The 22,010-nt window shown below is 42.9% G+C and overlaps 2 protein-coding genes across 7 annotated transcripts; both read left to right on the forward strand.

Moving 5' to 3' along the window:
• Nucleotides 1-592: 592 nt before the first annotated feature.
• LOC139543835 (bone morphogenetic protein 10-like) lies at nt 593-5,985 on the forward strand. The gene is made up of 2 exons (XM_071350298.1): nt 593-1,257; nt 1,833-5,985. The coding sequence occupies exons 1-2, from the start codon at nt 894-896 to the stop codon at nt 2,882-2,884; spliced, it is 1,416 nt and encodes a 471-aa protein (XP_071206399.1). The 5' UTR covers nt 593-893; the 3' UTR covers nt 2,885-5,985.
• A 393-nt stretch (nt 5,986-6,378) lies between these two features.
• LOC139543837 (mothers against decapentaplegic homolog 4-like) lies at nt 6,379-21,920 on the forward strand. 6 transcript variants are annotated; one of them, XM_071350302.1, is made up of 12 exons: nt 6,379-6,937; nt 7,131-7,536; nt 7,765-7,939; nt 8,051-8,080; nt 8,185-8,391; nt 8,664-8,801; nt 12,305-12,412; nt 12,717-12,767; nt 14,318-14,501; nt 14,724-14,892; nt 20,021-20,159; nt 20,553-21,920. In XM_071350302.1, the coding sequence occupies exons 2-12, from the start codon at nt 7,297-7,299 to the stop codon at nt 20,762-20,764; spliced, it is 1,653 nt and encodes a 550-aa protein (XP_071206403.1). In that variant the 5' UTR covers nt 6,379-6,937; nt 7,131-7,296; the 3' UTR covers nt 20,765-21,920. The 6 variants fall into 6 exon arrangements, with proteins under 6 accessions (XP_071206403.1, XP_071206404.1, XP_071206405.1 ...); XM_071350303.1 differs by having other exon boundaries at nt 6,379-6,709; XM_071350304.1 differs by having other exon boundaries at nt 6,379-6,668.
• Nucleotides 21,921-22,010: the final 90 nt, after the last annotated feature.

Below are 22,010 nucleotides of genomic sequence, written 5' to 3' on the forward strand. Positions count from 1 at the left end.
TGACAAGGTACAAATCTGTCGTTCTGCCCTTGAGCAAGGCAGTTAACTGTTCCCTGGGTGCTGAAGACATGGATGTTAATTGATTAAGGCAGCCCCCTGCACCTCTCTGATTCAGAGGGGTTGGGTTTATTGCAGAAGACACATTTCAGTTGAGGCATTCAGTTGTACAACTGAAGAGGTATCTTGCTTTCCCTATACAGTGAACTCAAGAAAGAAAGAAACTGTCATGGATCGATGTACTCTGACCTCTTGTGGAACACCTGTAGCACTGCATGAGCTTGTCAACAGTGCTGTTGCAGTACCTTGTAACTCACTTTTCAGAGGTTACTCTGAAAATGCATTTATGCTGATATCTAGTGCCCTCACTCAGATGTTGTAAAGAAATATGGACTTTGTCCTACAAACATTAAGCAACTTGTATCACAACATGTTCTCATGTTCTCAGGTGGATTCTACATAAAATATCATTCAAGCAGAAAATGATGTGTACAAAGCAAGTCTCCCCTCAGCAGTGCCCTGCGAACAGCCAGAGAAAAGCATGCATAGAAAGTAGTAGATAGAAGATGAGTGGAGTTGGAGTTAGTGGTCGTCAGCAGGCTGGCGGGCCCGGAGAGAGGCAGGGGGCGAGTAGAGCCCTAGTGACATCTCCAAACTTGTCAGCACAGTGGGGTGGACAACACATCTCACCCTGCCCTCTGCACCCGATCACAAGATCAACAAGGACAAAGCTGTTTTCCCTCGACCCACACACCACCCTTTCAGCCCCAACCGAGACAAACTGCAGCTGGATAGGGGGGAACTGTTCCACAGGTGTCCTCTGCTAAGGATCCTTTCATATTTCCATATTTGATACTCATCCTTTGGACCTGAACCTGCCCTTGAGTCAGTCAGTCATGGTCGCTCCAGTGTTCTCCATACTGGGATACATCTACTCTTTTAGCCTCCTGCCCCTGCTACTGCCTGGTTGGAGCCAGGGCAGTCCCATCATGTCCCCCGAGGAGCCTCGACGGGGCCCTGGGGCCAGGGGTCTGGTGGATACCTCCATGTTGGAGCAGGATCAGGATATAGAGCTGGACATACAGGACTCTCTGGGTCAGTTTCTGTCTACGTTGAACCTCACAGAGCTGGAGGCCCGGGTCAGGCCCCGTGCAACACGTAAAGAGACACCAGAATACATGCTGGAACTGTACAACCGCTTTGCCAACGGTCACACAGCGGTGCCCTCTGCCAACATAGTGCGTAGTTTCAAGAATGAAGGTAGAACACTTACTTCTATTTGTCTGAGGACATTTTTTATTTTTGTTTAACACTTTCTTATTTTTATCATCCTGAAAATGTATCTTTGGGATATTATTAATTGTTTATTGAGCTAACATTATAAAGCCACTCAAATTAGTTTTGTTTAATTTGACAACTATAGCATGATACAATATATTGACTAATACAACTTAGTATGTCAAAAGGTATACACAGCTGTTTGTTTTCTTTTGGAGGAGTTAATATTTGACTGTAACTGTAAATCACTCTTTGTTTTGGGCTCAGGTTAACTGAGGTTGACTTTATTAAAGCAAGTTTTTTGAACTTTAGCCCAAAATTGACAAGAATAAAATATTTTATTTGCCCTTAAAGAAACTTTTATTGAATTTAAATTGGTTTAACAGGTGCTTATTTCCTCTGCTTGAAGTCAGATGATATGATTGCAATAAAATCTAACCATTAACAAAAGAGCTAAAATTAACCCCTTATTATTGATGCATTATTTCATATCAAATTGATTAAATCCAATTGAAGTCTAAACCCAATTCAGACCTTCATTGATATTTTAATTCCAGATTCCTCCCCCTACAGTGTGACAGTCAGGGGCATGAGGAGACACCCCCTGCTGTTCAACATCTCCATCCCCCACCACGAGCACATCTTCACCGCCGAGCTCCGCCTTTACACCTTGGTCCAGAAGGACCGCAGACACTACGCCGGCCTTGACCGCAAGGTGACCGTCTACAAGATACACGAGGGGGGGCACTGGAGGAAAGAAGAGGGGAGGGACAGAAGAAAGAATGAGCAGGAGACAGATGAAATTGAGGAAATGGAGGAGCTGGCAACCCGGCACGTCTATGGTAAAGACGATGTCTGGGTTACCTTCGACCTGACCAATCAGGTCAACCTTTGGCGGAAGGCAGAGAGCTCCACCCACCGACTGGAAGTCCACATTGCAAGTCTGAGGTGCAAAGGTGGGAAGATCCGCCAGGAAGTCAGAAAAGAGGATGGAAAGAAAGTGGATGTTGACATGGGCTCGGGTGAGAAACACAAGCCAGTGGTTATTGTGTTCTCAGATGATCAAAGCAGAGACCATCATGAGGAGGACATGGGGGAGCTCAACTGGATGATGGAACATGAGAACGACTTGCCGGCTGACCTGGAGCTGAGTCCACACGGGAACCGGGGGTACCAGGCTGGGAGCGATGCAAGGAACACTGATGGAGTGGAGCTGGATGAGGAGACTCTCATGCAACTGCACTCCAACCTCTATTACGACACTCCTCCCCGAATCCGCCGCAACGTCAAGGGTGACCCCTGTAAGAAGATCCCTCTCTATGTGGAGTTTAAGGACATTGGCTGGGATACCTGGGTCATACAGCCCATGGGCTATGAAGCCTACGAGTGCAATGGTGTATGCAGCTACCCTATGACCTCTGAGGTCTCGCCTACCAAGCATGCCATTGTCCAGACTCAGCTGAGCAGTAAGATTCCACAGAAGGTGTCACCAGCCTGCTGTGTTCCCACCAAGCTAGAGCCCATCCCACTCCTTTACGAGGATGGAGGAGTGGTCACCTACATGCACAAGTACGAGGGCATGGTGGTGGCAGAGTGCGGCTGTAGATAGTCATAGAACTGACTGAAGGTTCAGGAGAGAATTATAGAGACTTTGGATTAGCATAGACTGAGTGGTCATCAGTTTCACTATCAAAGAAGAAAACCAGATCATAAGTGCCGATTTGAAAATAACATCCATTTCCACAAGCATCAAGGATACTTGCTTTGTGCGCTAGAAACTGATATATAGTAGGGCATGAATAATTTATATTTACAGTATCTAATGAACACGCCGCTTCAACTACATTTTAAGATAAAGATGAACAGGGAGGAGTAAATAGGAAGATGACAGAGCAAAAGGGTGCATTATATGATGGAAATTTGTCATTTGTGAAAGTACATTTCTTATTATATGGAGATTATATAAAATGCTATTTTATAATGCCAGCAATATAATGTCATTTTGTAAAACAAAAGAGAAACACAAAAAAGATTTGAATGTGGATATTATGCTGTTCTTTATAGTTTGTATATGTTTGTCATCTTACATTTTACTTTAATTATGACGATTTGTTGGTATGTACTGTCAGATATGCACAAAACTCTCTTGGTTTAAATGACAGAAAAACAGAACAGATCACTCCTGCATGCACAGTATATATACATGCTGTTACATAAATATAACCATATATTCTACATGCAAAGACAGATGCTCATTCTAAAAGAGCGCAGGATGAATGGTGTTTGATATTTCAAATATGAGTGCTTCCATGATGTACTAGATGTCATAAAATGTGAAATGAAATGTATTATAGAAACACATGTTCCAGAAATGTATTATGGGAATGGAACTTTGTTTGAGGTCGTCTTTTACAAAGGCCTGTGGACAAGCCAAGACTACATGTTCACTACAGACGTTAATCTTGCTTTGAATAGAGTGGCATTGTGCAAAATGGCATTGATCAATGCAATTGACATATGAAAAACCTTTCAAAAATGGCATTGCTCCAAAAGTTTTAATATTTATTTTCGGTAATACCAATTACCCTACCGAAGACATTCTTTAAAAAAGTATACTCTGTCATAACATTCTTTATATGGGCTAATAAATTCATAGAATAAAAAGGACATTTCTACATCTACTTAAGTCTAAGGGTGGTTTTAACCTTCCAGACTTGGAATATTGTATTAACTCACAAAGCAAGGCTTTTACTTGCCGCATATAGTTAAATGCACTAAAGAGGAACAATGGGTACATATTGAAGATGAGCACGCTCATCCCCAGAATCTGTTTACTTGTCTATTTTCTAAGGATAAAGCTACGAACATTAACAACTTCATAGTTAAGAACACTATAACAATATGGAAGGAAATGAACTTCATGGAATAATCGTGGATAGCTTTTCTGAATTCACTGATAAATTGGTCCACATGGAAAACCAAAGGCATATAAACCGTAAATGACTTGGTAACAGGAAAAACATTTATTTCCATGACAGAATGAAAAAAGTAATTTTGGACTGACCAATGTATAGTTTCAAATACATGCAATTTAAAAGTTATATATCACAAAATGTCGATTTGAAATATTTTGGACATCAGAGCAACCTTGAATATAGAATGTTGTTATAGAACAGACAAATTTCACAAATTCCACAGCACAACGGCAGAGTCAGGTCTGAAGTGTAAAACTAACAATGATTCAATAATCCATTCTGTCTGGGTTATGCTATAAAGTCCAGAAATTGTGGTCGGAGCTAGAAAGTTGGGTGTCTGAAATATTACAATGTAAATGTACTTTTAATCTGTCTGCATATTTCAAGACATGGCATATGGAGGTGTATTGAGATGCCCAATGGCCTGGACGATTCTCCTCTCATCACTCATCTTGAATTTTATTAAATAAAAAACTTGTAATTCAATTAATCCACCATCATTAACACAATGGAAAAAAATCTAATTATTTATTATGGAAATATTGAAATAGCAAGGGCAAAGGAGAAAAGTGAATTGGTACAATTTAAGGCCACGTGGCAACAATAATGCAGGCACTAGGGATGGAGATGTGAGCATGTGGGTCTGGGCAGTGGAGATGTAGTCGTTGTTTGCGTGCATCTGTAAGTGGTTGTTTGTATTTGATTTAAAAAATATAATATTTGGTTAAAAAAATATTAAAACCTTTCAAGAGGAGTGTCATATCAGGTCAGAGAATGTGAAATCAAAGGGTAAACAATTTAGAAGGTGTTATGACTTTTTTTTTTTAAATTGCAGATGACTTTATGTCTCTGCAAAATGTCTAACCTCTACATTTGGAGAAAGCAGAAGCAAAAAGGCACAGACGATGTACAAAGCCATAGATTAAGTTTGCCAGAAAGAAAGTTATTTTTCCTGAATACGTAATATACTGTCCATGACCATGGAACCAAATTAATGTTTTAAATCCTTCTGCCCACTTATTATTGGGCTAATCTATCTGCCTCAGTCCGACTCACACCCCCTACCACCCCATCATCACACATCCTTCTAGAGCCACATGCAATGAAAGCATTGGTGATAAGGAGGTGTTAGGGCCTGGAGACGTGTAGACCATCACTCAGGATGAGAAACCATTCCAAGTGGGGAGCAGTAGGGAGAGTGGGCTGTCAGATTCTTGGGCCCCAACACCAACAATCTCTATGGAACATTCAATACACCCCCCAGCCAGCCTCTGTTTACTGGCCAGTCTCTCTCTATTCACCACTGCCTGGCCCCAAACACTCCCACTTCCCTTCTCTGGCATGGATACTCTGGGTCCCTTATCATGGCTTTGCCTGCAGTACAGATTGAAAAAAAACATGTCACATCACCACTCCTGTTCTGCTGTCAGCAGACTGAAGGAGAGACAACCTCTATGGAATCACGCTGAACTTTTAAACCAACTGGACTTGGTTCTCAGTCAAGATTTGCTTTTCACTGCCATGCATTTGTTAATCAAACCTATACTGTATACTGTACCTAATAGCTATTGAGCTGTTACAGAAATTATTTCAGAGTATTTATTCATGACTTGAAAGGTGATGGTTATTTATTTAGTAAATTTGATGTGCATGTGAAAGTTCAGTAGACTTATTGCATCTTGTGGAAATGAATTATTTTGAGGAAAAATAAACTTTATTTGTTTTGCAGCACGAAGACATGGTTGGCATATGGTGTTGTTGAATGAAATGCCAGATCAAATCTCCAGAATGTTGGATATGCACATAGGTACATGGTACATTTACTTGGAAACTAATTACATTTGTAGGTTATAAACCAGGAGCAGAGATTGACTCATGAAGGCACATCTTGGTTTTTCAGACCTCATATATGGGACTTATGAACACTTCTACATGAGTTTGTAGAATTACATTGATATTTTATAAATTACATGTGTTTGTCATGAATGGAAAACAGAATGAACACACCGATAAGAAATCAAAACGGACCTTTTCAGCCCTAGGGCCAATTTTTGGGTCGCCCAGCCTGGTTCTCTGAACTCGAGCAAAGCTGAGTCACAGAACATGCTCCCCCTGCTGATATGAGTAGCACTGGACCAATGCACCCATTGCACATTTGCACTGGAGTCGCGAGGGCGTTGCAGGGAGAGAGGGAATTGTTTATTTTCGTAGCTAGCACTTTAGCATCGTTTACCAGTCAGTATATTGCGACCATGTTTGTCTTGTTTCGCCACGGGCACAATTGAGAAACATCAAAGAGTCGCATCATATCTCATAATTAGAAGATAGTCAAGTAACGTTATTGGCTCGAACTTCGATTCAAAGAACACTGGTTTTGTTGTCGGCTAGCAAGCTAACTAGTTCAACGATAATACCATTGTAGGTTTGCTACGAGAAAGTATTAGCATTTTTAAAAAATGGTAATTTAGCTACACTGACTATTAGCTACAACTTAACCACACGGGCACGTAATTTTTTGATTTTACAGTAGTAGGCTCGATTTTAAGCGAGCCTACTACTGTAGCTAGCTAGCGTACTATCCTCCTTTGAGAACATCCTATATGTAAACGTTAACCATAGCTAGTTAGCTGGGTATTTGCGTTAGCTAACGTTAAAACGAGGGATTTTATGTAAAATAGTTAGCTTTTGTAAGTAATATTTTTGTAACTAACTAGCTAAGATTGTGTAGGAAAGTAGCTAGCTAAGTTTGTGGTGCTAACGTTTTCTTGCTAGCTAACTAAACATGATGGCATTATTAATTTGCTGCCAGTCAATGCTTCTGTACATTGATAGTACGGTAACGTAGTGCTCTAACGTTATTTTCTTGCTCCCTCACTGCAGTCTGTCCTGTACATCCCACCTGTAGAGTGAAGGGAACACATTCCATTCTAACCCTGGCAAAAGGTTTCAGAAAATGTGTTTTTGACTCATTGATCTGGAGGGAGGACTGAACTGGAAGCCTTAAGATTGAACTCCAAGTAATAGAGACTGTGGAACGGTGAGCAAGATGTCGATCACAAACACCCCCACAAGCAATGACGCTTGTCTGAACATCGTGCACAGCCTGATGTGCCACAGACAGGGTGGAGAGAGCGAGACCTTCGCCAAGCGAGCCATTGAGAGCCTTGTTAAGAAACTGAAGGAGAAGAAAGATGAGCTAGATTCTTTAATCACAGCCATCACCACCAACGGAGCTCACCCCAGCAAGTGTGCCACCATACAGCGCACCCTGGATGGACGCCTGCAGGTAATGGGATAGCTTGGTCATTCATTAGGTCATCCCGTAGTAAAACATTTTGCAACTTAAAATGAAAAAGAGCATTTCTTATTGGACAAGTTCTGATCGTCCCTCCCTGTTTCAGTCCCTTTGGTGCCTAATGAATTCCACCTTGGCGATAGAGAGGAGATATTACACTTGCATTACAGGACTGCTGTACTATGTTCATAACTCTTGTCTTCTCATCTCTGCTCTCAGGTTGCGGGGCGTAAAGGCTTCCCCCATGTGATCTATGCAAGACTGTGGCGGTGGCCTGACCTGCACAAAAATGAACTGAAGCATGTGAAATACTGCCAGTTTGCTTTTGACCTCAAAGCTGACAACGTGTGTGTTAACCCGTACCACTATGAGAGGGTGGTATCACCAGGGATTGGTGAGTGGGATTTATTTTCTCCTCTTCTTGAATACTGTTGTTTAGCCCCTCTGACTTTTCCTTTGAATTCTAAGTTGGATCTCATTTGTGTCCTTCTACTTCTCTTCACAGACCTTTCAGGACTGACTCTTTCAAGCTCAGGTAAGGGAGGCTCTCGCTCTGTACTAGTAATTTGCAGTTCACAATGGAGGATTAAAGTGAAGTTCCCCAAAACCTCGACCCTCTCACCCTACCTGACCTACCAGGCACACTCATGGTCAAAGATGAGTATGGATTTGAGAACCAGCCATCTCACTCTGGCGCGGACGGCCACCATCAGACCATCCAGCACCAACTCTCCAGACCAGGGGGTCCTCAGGATTTGTTCAGCAGCCCAGCCCTGCTCCCTCCCCCCGAGGGCAGCAGCTCAGCCTCCACCTCTGCCTTCTCCAGCCTCGCTGCTGGAGCTTCAAGTGAGACGCTGTCTTGTAGTTCATTACTCCCTTTAAATGTAAAGTTTCATTTTGTGGTGAATACGCTTCTGACATAAATACAGGACACAGTGGATCCCTCATACCCCAAGTCAAGGTCATGCTGAGAAGTTTTTCAGATGTGTCATTCCTGATCACTTTTGTTTGTGTGTGTGTCTGTATCGTGGTGTATGTATGTGTGTTTCTGTTTGGCTGTGTGTGCTTATGTTTTCCATACCCACCCACCCTGGCCCGTCCTGCTTCTGTCCCTATAGCCCAGTCCAGTAGCCTTCTGTCAGGGAGCCATATCAGTGAAGGTCTGCGGCAGCTATCCTCAGGGCCAGGCCCAGCACAGGGACAGAGCTCACAGCAGAACGGCTATCCCCTGGCACAGAGCGCCACATACCATCACAGTAAGCACCCACACTCAGCCCTCCAAATTTAATACAATACCAGATACAATACTTTTCTTTAATGAATCCGACAGGAAGGATATACTGCTTCCCTGAGACCAGGCCCAAATTCCCGTCATTCTTGTGAAGAAAAGACGGAAATACAGGGGGCGGAGGTCGGGGTGCCTTGTGAGAATTCGTTGGCGAGTGGGTAAACTGCCTTTACCATCTGTTCTATTGGCCAACGTGCAATCACTGGAAAATAAACTGGATGATCTACGATTGAGCTTATCCTACCAATGGAACATGAAAAACTGTAATATCTTATGTTTCACCAAGTCGTGGCTGAACGACGACATGGCTAATATAGAGCTGGCTGGGTTTTCCGTGCATCGGCAGGACAGAGCAGCCACGTCTGGTAAGACAAGGGGTGGGGGGGTCTATTTGTCAATAACAGCTGGTGCGTGATGTCTAATATTAAAGAAGTCTTTGAGGTATTGCTCGCCTGAGGAATTGTACCTCATGATAAGCTGTAGACCACACTTATCTACCAAAAGTTTTCATCTACATTATTCATAGCTGTCTATTTACCACCACAAACCGATACTGGCACTAAGACCGCACTCAACGAGCTGTATAAGGCCATAAGTAAACAAGAAAATGCGCCGGGGACTTTAAAGCAGACAAACTTAAATCTGTTTTACCTCATTTCTACCAGCATGTCAAATGTGCAACCAGAGGAAAATAAACTACAACACCTTTACTTCACACACAGAGATGCATAAAAAGCTCTCCCTCACCCTCGTCGGACGTGGCAAGGCTTGCAAAATATTACGGATCACAAAGGGAGACCCAGCCGCGAGCTGCCCAGCGACGCAAGCCTACCAGATTAGCTAAATGCCTTTTTATGCTCGCTTCAGAGGTAAGCATGCATGAGAGCACCAGCTGTTCCGGACGACTGTGTGGTAATGCACTCTGTAGTCGATGTGAGCAAGACCTTTAAACAGGTCAACATTCACAAGGCCGTGGGGCCAGATGGATTACCAGGACGTGTACACAGAGCATGTGCGGACCAACTGGCAAGTGTCTTCACTGACATTTTCAACCTCTTCCTGACCGAGTCTGTAATACCTACATGTTTCAAGCAGACCACCATAGTCCCTGTCTGTTCCCAAGAAAGTGAAGGTAACCTGCCTAAATAACTACTGCCCTGTAGCACTCACGTCGGTAGCCATGAAGTGCTTTGAAAGGCTGGTCATGGCTCACATCAACACAATCATACCGGAAACCCTAGACCCACTCCAATTTGCATACTGCCCCAACAGATCCACAGATGACGCAATCTCCATCGCACTCCACATAGCCCTTTCCCAATTGGACAAATGGAACACCAATGTGAGAATGTTGTTTATTGACTACAGCTCAGCATTCAACACCATAGTGCCCACAAAGCCCATCACTAAGCTAAGGACCCTGGGACTAAACACCTCCCTCTGAAACTCGATCATGGACTTCCTGACGGGCTGCCCCCAGGTGGTAAGGGTAGGTGGCAATGCCTGCCACGCTGATCCTCAACACCGGGGCCCCTCCTGTACTCCCTGTTCACCCACGACTGCGTGGACAAGCACGACTCCAACGACATCATTAAGTTCGCTGACGACACAACAGTTGGTGGAAAAATATATTGGCCATGTAGCACACCCCCTCGTGTCTTATTGCTTAAATTAAATACGTCACGATGTGTATATGGGGCATCACTTGTTTTAACGATGCATTGTTCCTACAACGGCCGAAGATGTAATGTGCATTCCCCAAAACACTATGCAGAGAACGTTCTTTAAGTGCGTTGTTAGATACTTATAGGATAGAAAATCTTCACTGCTTTCGGATCAGCTTTATTCATTAAAATCTTACCTTTTAACATTATAATTACTTCACAATAATGACGGATCAGTTTCTAGAGTGCTATCACCTATGGCTGTAAATGTCAAGGCGGCTTATTATGCAAGGCTACCCAACAAATATATTGAGGCAAAAAATTTGACAGTAGCCTATTGGCACAATAGTACTCAATTGATTGAACATGAAATTGATTGAAATATTTATATATATATATATATATATTATAGGCCCATGTAGCCTAAATATATTTTAATGCAGTCATCTCGGTTTTCATTTGAAGCATCTTGTCATCCTTCACTTTTTTTGTAACCATTGTAAAGACTTTGGCGACTTTGTAGTCAACCCTGTTCAGAAGTTATCAGCCTTCAGACAGACAAACCTCTTGATTCTATGTTTAGCGGAGATTTTTATCTAACGAAGCACTTACCTGGTCTACGAGTGGTCTGAGGCAGTCGATAAATAACAAGTGCAGCTTTAGTTACGCTGGTTTGGGGAAACACCACAGAGATTTAATGATGCCCCTACTAAGGTTCTAATGATGAACTTAGCCATAAGATGTTTTTGGGAAACCGAGCCCAGAGGTGCGTTCAGTTTGCTTGAATGTTTACTATGTTGCGGAACGGTTTGTACTGAATGACACGATTCCCCAAACCGTTCTTGTACGTTCTACAACAGACTTTGAGATACGTTTGCTCCCGTTTGGTGGGCGTGGCTTGAGGCAATAAGTGATGTATTTAAAGGGCAGTGGCCACGCTGACAGCGTTCCACAACCCAACCCCTCCCAGTTTTCCAACTGGTCATTCAGTACAACACCGTTTCCATTCAATTGAATGTGCCAGAACGTAAACAAGTACTGAACGCAGCCCTGGTCCATCTAAATGTCTGGGGGTTCTGGCTATATGATTGGATAGAGCACACATCTGAGCACAGTCAGCACAGCTGCTTCTCTCGTGTTAGTGTGCACTGAGCAAGTGGGCATGATCATAATCCATACCCCCAACCCTCCAGTAAGTCGTGACGCACTGACTTACAAAACTCAGTACGAGACTGACTTTGTACGAGACTAAATTTAGGACCAAAATGAGCATATTTCCACTTTGTAGTCAATTTTGACAGAAATGTGTGTTTCTGACTCATATTGATGCCACATAGGCCATTTAAAACCAGGGAAGTTGATTCTAAGGGCAAGTTGACCTTTAAAGGGAGTGGGCACCTGCATTCATCAGCCTAAATATAACTCTCACTGCCTGTGCTATTAGCAATTACAGAAATGACCTGCACTTACAAGCAACCATTACAGGTAGCACTCTCATTCATCCGCCCTCCATATACCATAACAGCCCTCATATTTCCTCCCTGCTGCTTTTCACAGTAACCCTATTAACTTCTCAGAACCTGGACGTTCTCAACATTTTTCTTCTCTCAAAAAAGCTTTTCAGCGTTACCACATTGCATTTCCAGCGGGTTCATTCCTCCTCGGTCAGTTATAGAATTCCTCTCACCCCTGTGACTGTAACCTATGTATGTGTCGAGTGTGATTTGTGAGTTGTGTTTAGTTCAAAGCTAGGTCTTTTCTTGCTATATTGATGGTCTGACGCAACGTGTGATTGTTCTGCTTTCAGGTGCCACCTCAGGCTGGCTGAGAAACGGGAACTTCTCCCCCCCAGTGCCTCATCACCAGAATGGGCACCTGCAGCACCACCAACCCATGCCCAACACCCCACACTACTGTGAGTGGCTGTGTTGGCCCCCTCTCTGGGTATACAGCTAGTGGTGCTGCCGCCAACATCTGAGCCTAACATATGTTAGCTTTGCACACCTGGATTGTACAAATCTATGGCACAAAGCAACAAGCTAACATTGAATTCATGTAACAAAGATTATGGTCTTGTGAAATGAAAGAGCTATTTTCCAGAAATTATGTGAATTTGTACTTATGCTATTCAACATACATTTTTTGTTCATTTAGCACGAGCAGTACAAACAGTACCATTCTCTGGATTGTTGTCTTATTTACCTGCCATTCTCTTCCAGGGCTCTCGCACAATAAGATTGCATTCCACCCCCCTATCTCCAATCACCCTGGTGAGTCTGTGTGCAAAGGTTATGTGTCCCCACCAGAGTATGTGTCCCCATCTGATCCGGCATGAGGTGTGAAATACAGGGCCTTCAGAAAGTATTCACACCCCTTGACGTATTCCACATTTTGCGGCGTTACAGCCTACATATAAAATTGATTACATTTAGATGTTTGTCACTGGCCTACACACAACACCCCATAATGTCATATTGGAATTATGTTTTTACATCTTTTTTAAAACAAATTAAATAACAAATGAAAAGCTGAAATGTCTTGAGTTGATAAGTATTCAACTCTTTTTTTTTATGGCAAGCTTAAAGTTCAGGTGTACAAATGTACATAATAAGTTGCATGGACTCACTCTGTGTGCAGTAGTGTTTAACATGATTTTTTAAATGGCTACCTAATCTCTGTACCCCACACATATACAATTATTTGTAAGGTCCCTCAGTCGAGCAGTGAATTTCAAGCACAACCACAAAGACCAGGGAGGTTTTCCAATGGTTTACAAAGAAGGGAACCTATTGGTAGATGGGTAAAAAAAGAAGCAGACATTGAATATCCCTTTGAGCAGGGTGCAGTTATTAATTACATTTTGTATGGTGTCAATAAACCTATTTACTACAAAGATACAAGCGCCCTTCCTAACTCAGTTGCCGGAGAGGAAGGAAACCGCTCAAGGATTTAACCATGAGGCCAATGGTGATTTTGAAACAGTTTGAGTTTCATGATTGTGATAGGAGATAACTGAGGATGGATCAACAACATTGTAGTTATTTCGCAATGCTAACACATGACAGAGTGAAAAGAAGAAAGCCTGTACAGAATAAAAATATTCCAAAAGATGCATCCTGTTTGCGACAAGGCACTAAAGTAATACTGCAAAAAATGTGGCAAAGAAATGTAATTATTTGTCCTCAATACAAGGCATTATATTTGGGGCAAATCCAACACAACACATCACTTAGTACCACTCTTCATATTTTCAAGCATGGTGGTGGCTGCATTATGTTATGGGTATGCTTGTCATTGGCAAGGACTATACACGGGAGTTGTTGCTTACAAAGACGACATTGAATGTAGCCTAGTTACAAATTTGACTTGAATCGGCTTGGAAATCTATGGCAAGACTTGAAAATGGCTGTCTAGTAATAATCAACAACCAACTTGATAGAGCTTGAAGAATTTTTTTTTAAGAATAATGGGCAAATATTGTACAATCCAGGTGTGCAAAGCTCTTTGAGTTACCCAGAAAGACTTACAGCTGCCGAAGGTGATTCTAACATGTATTGACTCAGGGGGTTGAATACTTATCTAATGAAGATTAAGTGTTTTTATTTTCCATACATAAAAAATATAAATAAAATTCTACTTTGACATTTAGAGTATTTTATGTAAATCTTTGACAAAAAAAGACAATTAAATCCATTTCAATCTTACTTTGTAACACAACACAATATGGACAATAATCAAGGGGTATGAATACTTTCTGAAGGCACTGTAGAGGGTATAGAGACCGAGACCAATTGATGCTGGTTCTTTTGTTCTGTTCCAGCCCCTGACTACTGGTGTTCCATTGCCTACTTTGAAATGGATGTTCAGGCTGGGGAGACGTTCAAGGTTCCGGCCAGCTGCTCCACGGTGACTGTGGACGGGTACGTGGATCCCTCAGGAGGGGACCGCTTCTGCCTGGGTCAGCTCTGCAACGTCCACAGGACAGAGGCAATCGAGAGAGCCAGGTACTCTACCATAGAAAAAGGAAGGATTTAATGTCTTTGCGAAATTAAATGGCTAAGCAGAGTGCCTGCCACTCCCTTCAGTTTATATCATTCATATTTTTGGAAGAGTATTGGTGTACCATAGCAATATAAAGTATTTTTTTAGGCAGATAAATAAAAAATCTTGTCATACTGTCTCTCTGTTTGCGTCTCTTCTTCCCTCCTTTCTTCCTGGCTCTATAGACTTCACATTGGTAAAGGGGTGCAGCTGGAGTGTAAAGGGGAAGGGGACGTGTGGGTGCATTGCCTTAGCGATCATGCAGTGTTTGTGCAGAGTTATTACTTGGACAGGGAGGCAGGACGTGCCCCTGGAGATGCAGTGCACAAGATCTACCCCAGCGCCTACATCAAGGTGAGATATTATATTTTTATTGTATTCCATTGAGCTTTTATTTTGTACTATTTTTATTATTTGAATTACTTCTATTCTTATTTTTGTCGCGTAGTTGAGAGGGGTACCTGCAAGTGAACATGTCATTGTACTGTGTACACACTATGCGTATTCTGTGCATATGACAAATAGATTTGATATCACAGCCCACAGACTCACTGCTGAGGAATGGCACCCCTAAGTAAACAAGGACATGTTTTTGATCTGTATGTATTATTTACATGCATTGTGTCTCAGTGGTTATTTGACAGCTTGGTAAGGTTGATTGTTCTCAAAACTGGTTAAAATCCTTACGTTTTAGACCGTTGAACCTTTGGATGAGCACAGTTATTCGAAAATCTGAACTGACTTTAGTATTAATTTTTGAGAAGATACAAATAAGGTCAGTTTTAAAAGTTAAAAAGCTCAATTTGATTATCTACGTGACATTATTACATACAGGGATATACCATGACATTAGATGTAATAAACAACAAATGTTTGAATGTAGTTCTTATGACATGCACGCTCAGTAGCTTACAAATATATTTTTTATTTTTGTCGACCAATCGAAGCGGGACTTTATTCATTCAAAGGCTACATTTGTAGCAAGTGAATTGATGAGATATTTAATCAATGCAAGATGGAATCAAAATTACAGAATTAAAAGTTAACTAATGAGGAGGAGTAGGCCAACAGGTAGGTTGTTTAATATGAATGGATGTTATGTGTAGACAAGGACAGGGAGAAAGCACAACAAAATGTAGCACCAATTAGTCTAGCTGGCTTCTCTTATCCAGTGTTTCCCAACTCCAGTCCTCAAGTACCTTCAACAAAAGGTTTCTGTTAGGGTTATAAAAAAAATGTAGAAATGCTGTTAAATAAATATTTTGCATGCACTACAGACGGCTGTATCGGTCTGCTAATGCAGGACTAGTAAAGGCCCAGTGCATTATTTTTGTATTTAAAAACAGATTTTTTAGGGGCACCCCTACTTCCCGCAGCTATGGATATTTTCATCTATCACATGAAACCGCTTGCATGTGCGGTGCCCTTTTGACAACTGTGTTTTCCCGCTAATTGCATTATGGATCAAACATTTGCGCATGGTCTAATGCCTTGTGCGCATTGCTGTGCTTAATAATGTGAAGAATAGTTTAGCAACATTTTAAGCTAAACTTTCTGATCTGTTGCATCTGACTCATTTGCTTTTTAACTTTTTTTTTTTTATGTAACCTAGGCCTACTGGTTGTATGAATTTGGCATCTATCTTCCCACAACTGTCCCAGAGTCTGTTTGGAATAGGTTATTTCTACCTCGACAAGCTGACCAATAGAATAGGTCATATCTAAAAACCAGCTTGTTAATGAATTCTGCACATCAGAATTCGGTAAGGACTGCACATTGTTGCATCCTCGACTTGCATGTTCTGTTAATATGAATTACCATAATCTACATGGGATTTCTGTCATTCTGAGCACTGTGGGTGGACACCCTAAAGGTTGCGCACCCAACGCATAAGGGTCCGTCAGACTTCTCTAATGTCCAGTAAATTAAAATGGAAAACCTGTCCCACAGTACGCATTTTTATTGTAGGTGTGGACAAGCACACCTGATTCAACTTGTCAACTAATCATCAAGCCATTTGATTAATTAAATCAGGTATGTTTGTCCGTGGCTGCGATAACCATGTGTGCTGTTGTGGGGGTACTGGAGTTGGGAAACACTGCTGTAATCGAAGCAGTCAAGACCAGCACTATCAGATGGGATGATAAATAACCTATGGTAGCTAGAAGTTTTCTAACTAGCATGAGTCGGCTTTGATACATTCTACATCTCTCTCTACTTGCCCTACACTCCTGCGTCCCAAACACACCGGCCCCTCCCCCTGCTGCAACAGCAGAGCTCCACCGCTTCTCCCTCGTGCAGCAATAACTGCTCAGGTTAAAGAAAATAAGTACCAAAAAAAACATGTATTTCGACTATCCAGATATCAAATTTCATAATATTATTTGAATAGTGAAATAATTTCAGTTGCCCATCTCTAGTTGAACCCCTATCCCCTCTTTTTATTTTATTTTATTTCACCTTTATTTAACCAGGTAGGCTAGTTGAGAACAAGTTCTCATTTACAACGGCGACCTGGCCAAGATAAAGCAAAGCAGTGCGACACAAACAACAACACAGAGTTACACATGGAATAAACAAACATACAGTCAATAATACAATAGAAAAAGTATATATACAGTGTGTGCAAATGAGGTAGGATAAGGGAGGTAAGGCAATAAATAGGCCATAGTGGCGAAATAGTTACAATATAGCAATTAACACTGGAGTGATAGATGTGCAGAAGATGAGTGTGCAAGGAGAGGTACCGGGGTGCAAAGGAGCAAAATAAATTAAATAAATAACAGTATGGGGATGAGGGAGTTGGATGGGCTATTTACAGATGGGATATGTACAGGGGCAGTGATCTGTGAGCTGCTCTGACAGCTGGCGCTTAAAGCTAGTGAGGGAGATATGAGTCTCCAGCTTCTGTGATTTTTGCAGTTCGTTCCAGTCATTGGCAGCAGAGAACTAGAAGGAAAGGCGGCTGAAGGAGGAATTGTCTTTGGGGGTGACTAGTGAAATATACCTGCTGGAGCGCGTGCTACGGGTGGGTACTGCTATGGTGACCAGTGAGCTGAGATAAGGTGGGGCTTTACCTAGCAAAGACTTATAGATGACCTGGAGCCAGTGGGTTTGGCAACGAATATGAAGCGAGGGCCAGCCAATGAGAACATACAGGTCGTGGTGGGTAGTATATGGGGCTTTGGTGACAAAACGGATGGCACTGTGATAGACTACATCCAGTTTGCTGAGTAGTGTTGGAGGCTATTTTATAAATTACATTGCCGAAGTCAAGGATCGGTAGGATAGTCAGTTTTACGGGGGTATGTTTGGCAGCATGAGTGAAGGATGCTTTGTTGCGAAATAGGAAGCCGATTTTGGATTGGAGATGCTTAATGTGAGTCTGGACGGAGAGTTTAGTCTAACCAGACACCTAGGTATTTGTAGTTGTCCACAAGTCAGAACCTTCCAGAGTAGTGATGCTGGACGGGCGGGCAGGTGTGGGCAGCGATCGGTTTTAGAGCATTCATTTAGTTTTACTTGCATTTAAGAGCAGTTGGAGGCCACGGAAGGAGAGTTGTGTGGCATTGAAGCTCGTTTGGAGGTTAGTTAACACAGTGTCCAAAGAAGGGCCAGAAGTATACAGAATGGTGTCGTCTGAGTAGAGGTGGATCAGAGAATCACCAGCAGCAAGAGCAACATCATTGATGTATACAGAGAAAAGAGTCGGCCCGAGGATTGAACCCTGTGGCACCCCCATAGAGACTGCCAGAGGTCCGGACAACAGGCCCTCCGATTTGACACACTGAACTCTGTCTGAGAAGTAGTTGGTGAACCAGGTGAGGCAGTCATTTGAGAAACCAAGGCTGTTGAGTGCCGATAAGAATGTGGTGATTGACAGAGTCGAAAGCCTTGGCCAGGTCGATGATTACAGCTGCACGATATTGTCTCTTATCGATGGCGGTTATGATATCGTTTAGTACCTTGAGCGTGGCTGAGGTGCACCCACCCACCAGCTTTGAAACCAGATTGCATTGTGGAGAAGGTACGGTGGGATTCGAAATGGTCGGTGATCTGTTTGTTAACTTGGCTTTCGAAGACCTTAGAAAGGCAGGGTAGGATAGATATAGGTCTGTAGCAGTTTGGGTCTAGAGTGTCTCCCCCTTTTGAAGAGGGGGATGACCGCGGCAGCTTTCCAATCTTTGGGGATCTCAGACGATACGAAAGAGAGGTTGAACAGGCTAGTAATAGGGGTTGCAACAATTTCGGCTGATAATTTTAGAAAGAGAGGGTCCAGATTGTCTAGCCCGGCTGATTTGTAGGGGTCCAGATTTTGCAGCTCTTTCGGAACATCAGCTGTCTGGATTTGGTTGAAGGAGAAATGGGGGAGGCTTGGGCAAGTTGCTGTGGGGGGTGCAGGGCTGTTGACCGGGGTAGGGGTAGCCAGGTGGAAAGCATGGCCAGCTGTAGAAAAATGCTTCTCAATTGTCAATTATTGCAGATTTTTCGGTGGTGACAGTGTTTCCTAGCCTCAGTGCAGTGAGCAGCTGGGAGGAGGTGCTCTTATTCTCCATGGACTTTACAGCGTCCCAGAACTTTTTGGAGTTTGTGCTACAAGATGCAAATTTCTGTTTGAAAAAGCTAGTCTTTGCTTTCCTAACTGCCTGTGTATATTGGTTCCTAACTTCCCTGAAAAGTTGCATATCGTGCGGGCTATTCGATGCTAATGCAGTACGCCACAGGAGGTTTTTGTGCTGGTCAAGGGCAGTCAGGTCTGGAGTGAACCAAGGGCTATATCTGTTCCTGGTTCTACATTTTTTGAAAGGGGCATGCTTATTTAAGATTGTGAGGAAAGCACTTTTAAAGAATAACCAGGCATCCTCTACTGACGGAATGAGGTCAATATCCTTCCAGGATACCCGGGCCAGGTCGATTAGAAAGGCCTGCTCGCTGAAGTGTTTTAGGGAGCGTTTGACAGTGATGAGGGGTGGTCGTTTGACCGCAGACCCATTACGGACGCAGGCAATGATCGCTGAGATCCTGGTTGAAGACAGTAGAGGTGTATTTGGAGGGCAGGTTGGTTAGGATGATATCTATGAGGGTGCCGGAGTATACGGATTTGGAGTTGTACCTGGTAGGTTCATTGATAATTGTGTGAGATTGAGGGCATCAAGCTTATATTGTAGGACGGCCGGGGTGTTAAACATGTCCCAGTTTATGTCACCTAACAGCACGAGCTCTGAAGATAGATGGTGGGCAATCAATTCACATATGGTGTCCAGGGCACAGCTGGGGGCAGAAGGTGGTCTATAGCAAGCGGCAACGGTGAGAGACTTGTTTCTGCAAAGGTGGATTTTTAAAAGTAGAAGCTCACAGACCTGGATAGTAAGACAGAACTCTACAGGCTATCTCTGCAGTAGATTGCTACTCTGCCCCCTTTGGCAGTTCTACCTTGTCGGAAAATGTGTGTAGTCCCTAACCCTCCCTGTGTGCTGTGCAGGTGTTTGACCTGCGCCAGTGCCACAGGCAGATGCAGCAGCAGGCAGCCACAGCACAGGCGGCAGCCGCAGCACAGGCAGCAGCAGTGGCTGGAAACATCCCCGGGCCTGGCTCTGTAGGAGGCATCGCCCCCGCCATCAGTGAGTCTCTCTCTTCACACTATTCATCCTTTAACCTGTCTGCCAAGCAATATTTCCATCTGTCTTGTCTCCGAGCATCTCAGAACCTTACAGAAATGGCTAAATGTGTGCACTGCCATAGACGTGTAACTCTATATAGGTAGTGAATCATTCTATCAAATATGTAGTACTACCCCCTAACTGGGCTCCCGAGTGGCGCAGCGGTCTAAGAGGCATCACTGCAGTACCTGGTTTGAATCCAGGCTGCATCACATCCGGCCGTGATTGGGCGGCGCACAATTGGCCCAGCGTCATCCGGGTTTGGCCGTCATTGTAAATAAGAATTTGTTCTTAACTGACTTGCCTAGTTAAATCTAAAAAATGTAACTATTGTTTTTAACCCCCTCCCTCCAGGTTTGTCTGCGGCGGCAGGTATAGGAGTGGACGACCTGCGCAGGCTGTGTATCCTGAGAATGAGCTTTGTGAAGGGCTGGGGGCCTGACTACCCCCGGCAGAGCATCAAAGAGACTCCGTGCTGGATTGAGATTCATCTCCACCGGGCACTGCAGCTACTGGATGAGGTGCTGCATACCATGCCCATCGCTGACCCCCAGCCCCTGGACTGAGTTATAGAACGGCAACACTAACTCCACTTTGTTTATAACTGACTGCCCATGCCGCGTAGGCTAGCCCATTTGAATGCTGTCCGGGATGAGAGAGGGGGGTGAATTATTTCTTTTTTCTACCCACTGGCATCAAAGCCAGCCAGGGTTCCTTCTCTGAAGATACCAGCTCATGAATCTGTTTTCTACTTGCCTCAGAATCAGGATATACAGTCGTTACTCATGGATGCTTTTCATTCTGTTCTATTCATATCATCCTGTTCATTGACTGACAGAAGGCCATGTCATGACACTTTATATACTGTATTTGAGTTTCAATGCTACTTTTTTTCCCAGATGGCATATAAGCTTAATTAAGCACTTTATTGGTTTGCTTTTCATGTGCTTGTTTTCAGTATGTTGTCTTGTTGTTAGTTTAGGTATGCAGTGTGAGGGGTAGTTTCCGCATACATTTCTAGTTTATCTTAGAATATTCAGCTTTTGTAGCAATGAGTGGGATCTAGACCAGATGGTGTTCACGTCACGGACTTCAATAATGTTTTCAGATGCCTCAATGTCTAGACAGGTGTTCATTTCAGTTAACATTTTTATCTCCACTTCATATTTCTGTAATCATGACTTTGATGAATTAACTTGTGGTAACATTCCTTGGAGATATTGGAGGAAAGGAAGCCATATTGATGCCAAATGAACCCATATGAAAGGAAACAGTTCAGAGCACAGTCCAGTCAGTATTGTGAAAGTTATAAATAAATACAGGTTTTTATGACCAGATGCTGCATTATGAGATCAGCACTTGTGTGGGCCTGGACTACTTGTCACTTTATAATTACAAACCGTGGTATGAGACAATATACCACAGGTATGACGCAAAACTACTTGTTTACTGTTCTAATTATGTTGGTAACATGTTTATAATAGAAATAAGGCACCTCAGGGAGTTGTGGTATATGGCTAATATACCACTGCTAAGGGCAGCCCTTAGCCGTGGAATATTGGCCATATAATACTCCCCTTTGGGCCTTATTGCTTAATTATATATTTTTCTGCCTTATGACCATATGTTAGAAAATGATAAATATGTAGGCTAAGGACAGACGTGCTCCAGTGCTCGTCCTTTACCTTCATAATTAATGGAAATAAAATGGTGTATAATTTATGTTTGGTGTTCATTCTTTCGCTTGGTCTTAGCACACAGCTGTATCACTCCCACAGAGCAAGGTTCTCCCTGTGGTGTATAAGAGGAAAC

The sequence above is a fragment of the Salvelinus alpinus genome, chromosome 18 (assembly GCF_045679555.1).
Source record: "Salvelinus alpinus chromosome 18, SLU_Salpinus.1, whole genome shotgun sequence".
Lineage (NCBI taxonomy): Eukaryota > Metazoa > Chordata > Actinopteri > Salmoniformes > Salmonidae > Salvelinus > Salvelinus alpinus.

Bases quoted from the DNA above. Each gene is read 5' to 3' on its own strand.
- LOC139543835 (XM_071350298.1), top strand. From the start codon at position 894: ATGGTCGCTCCAGTGTTCTCCATACTGGGATACATCTACTCTTTTAGC. The intron at 1,258-1,832 runs GTAGAACACTTA...TTTTAATTCCAG, and splicing joins GCGTAGTTTCAAGAATGAAG to ATTCCTCCCCCTACAGTGTG.
- LOC139543837 (XM_071350302.1), top strand. From the start codon at position 7,297: ATGTCGATCACAAACACCCCCACAAGCAATGACGCTTGTCTGAACATC. The intron at 8,802-12,304 runs GTAAGCACCCAC...TTCTGCTTTCAG, and splicing joins GAGCGCCACATACCATCACA to GTGCCACCTCAGGCTGGCTG. The intron at 12,413-12,716 runs GTGAGTGGCTGT...ATTCTCTTCCAG, and splicing joins GCCCAACACCCCACACTACT to GGCTCTCGCACAATAAGATT.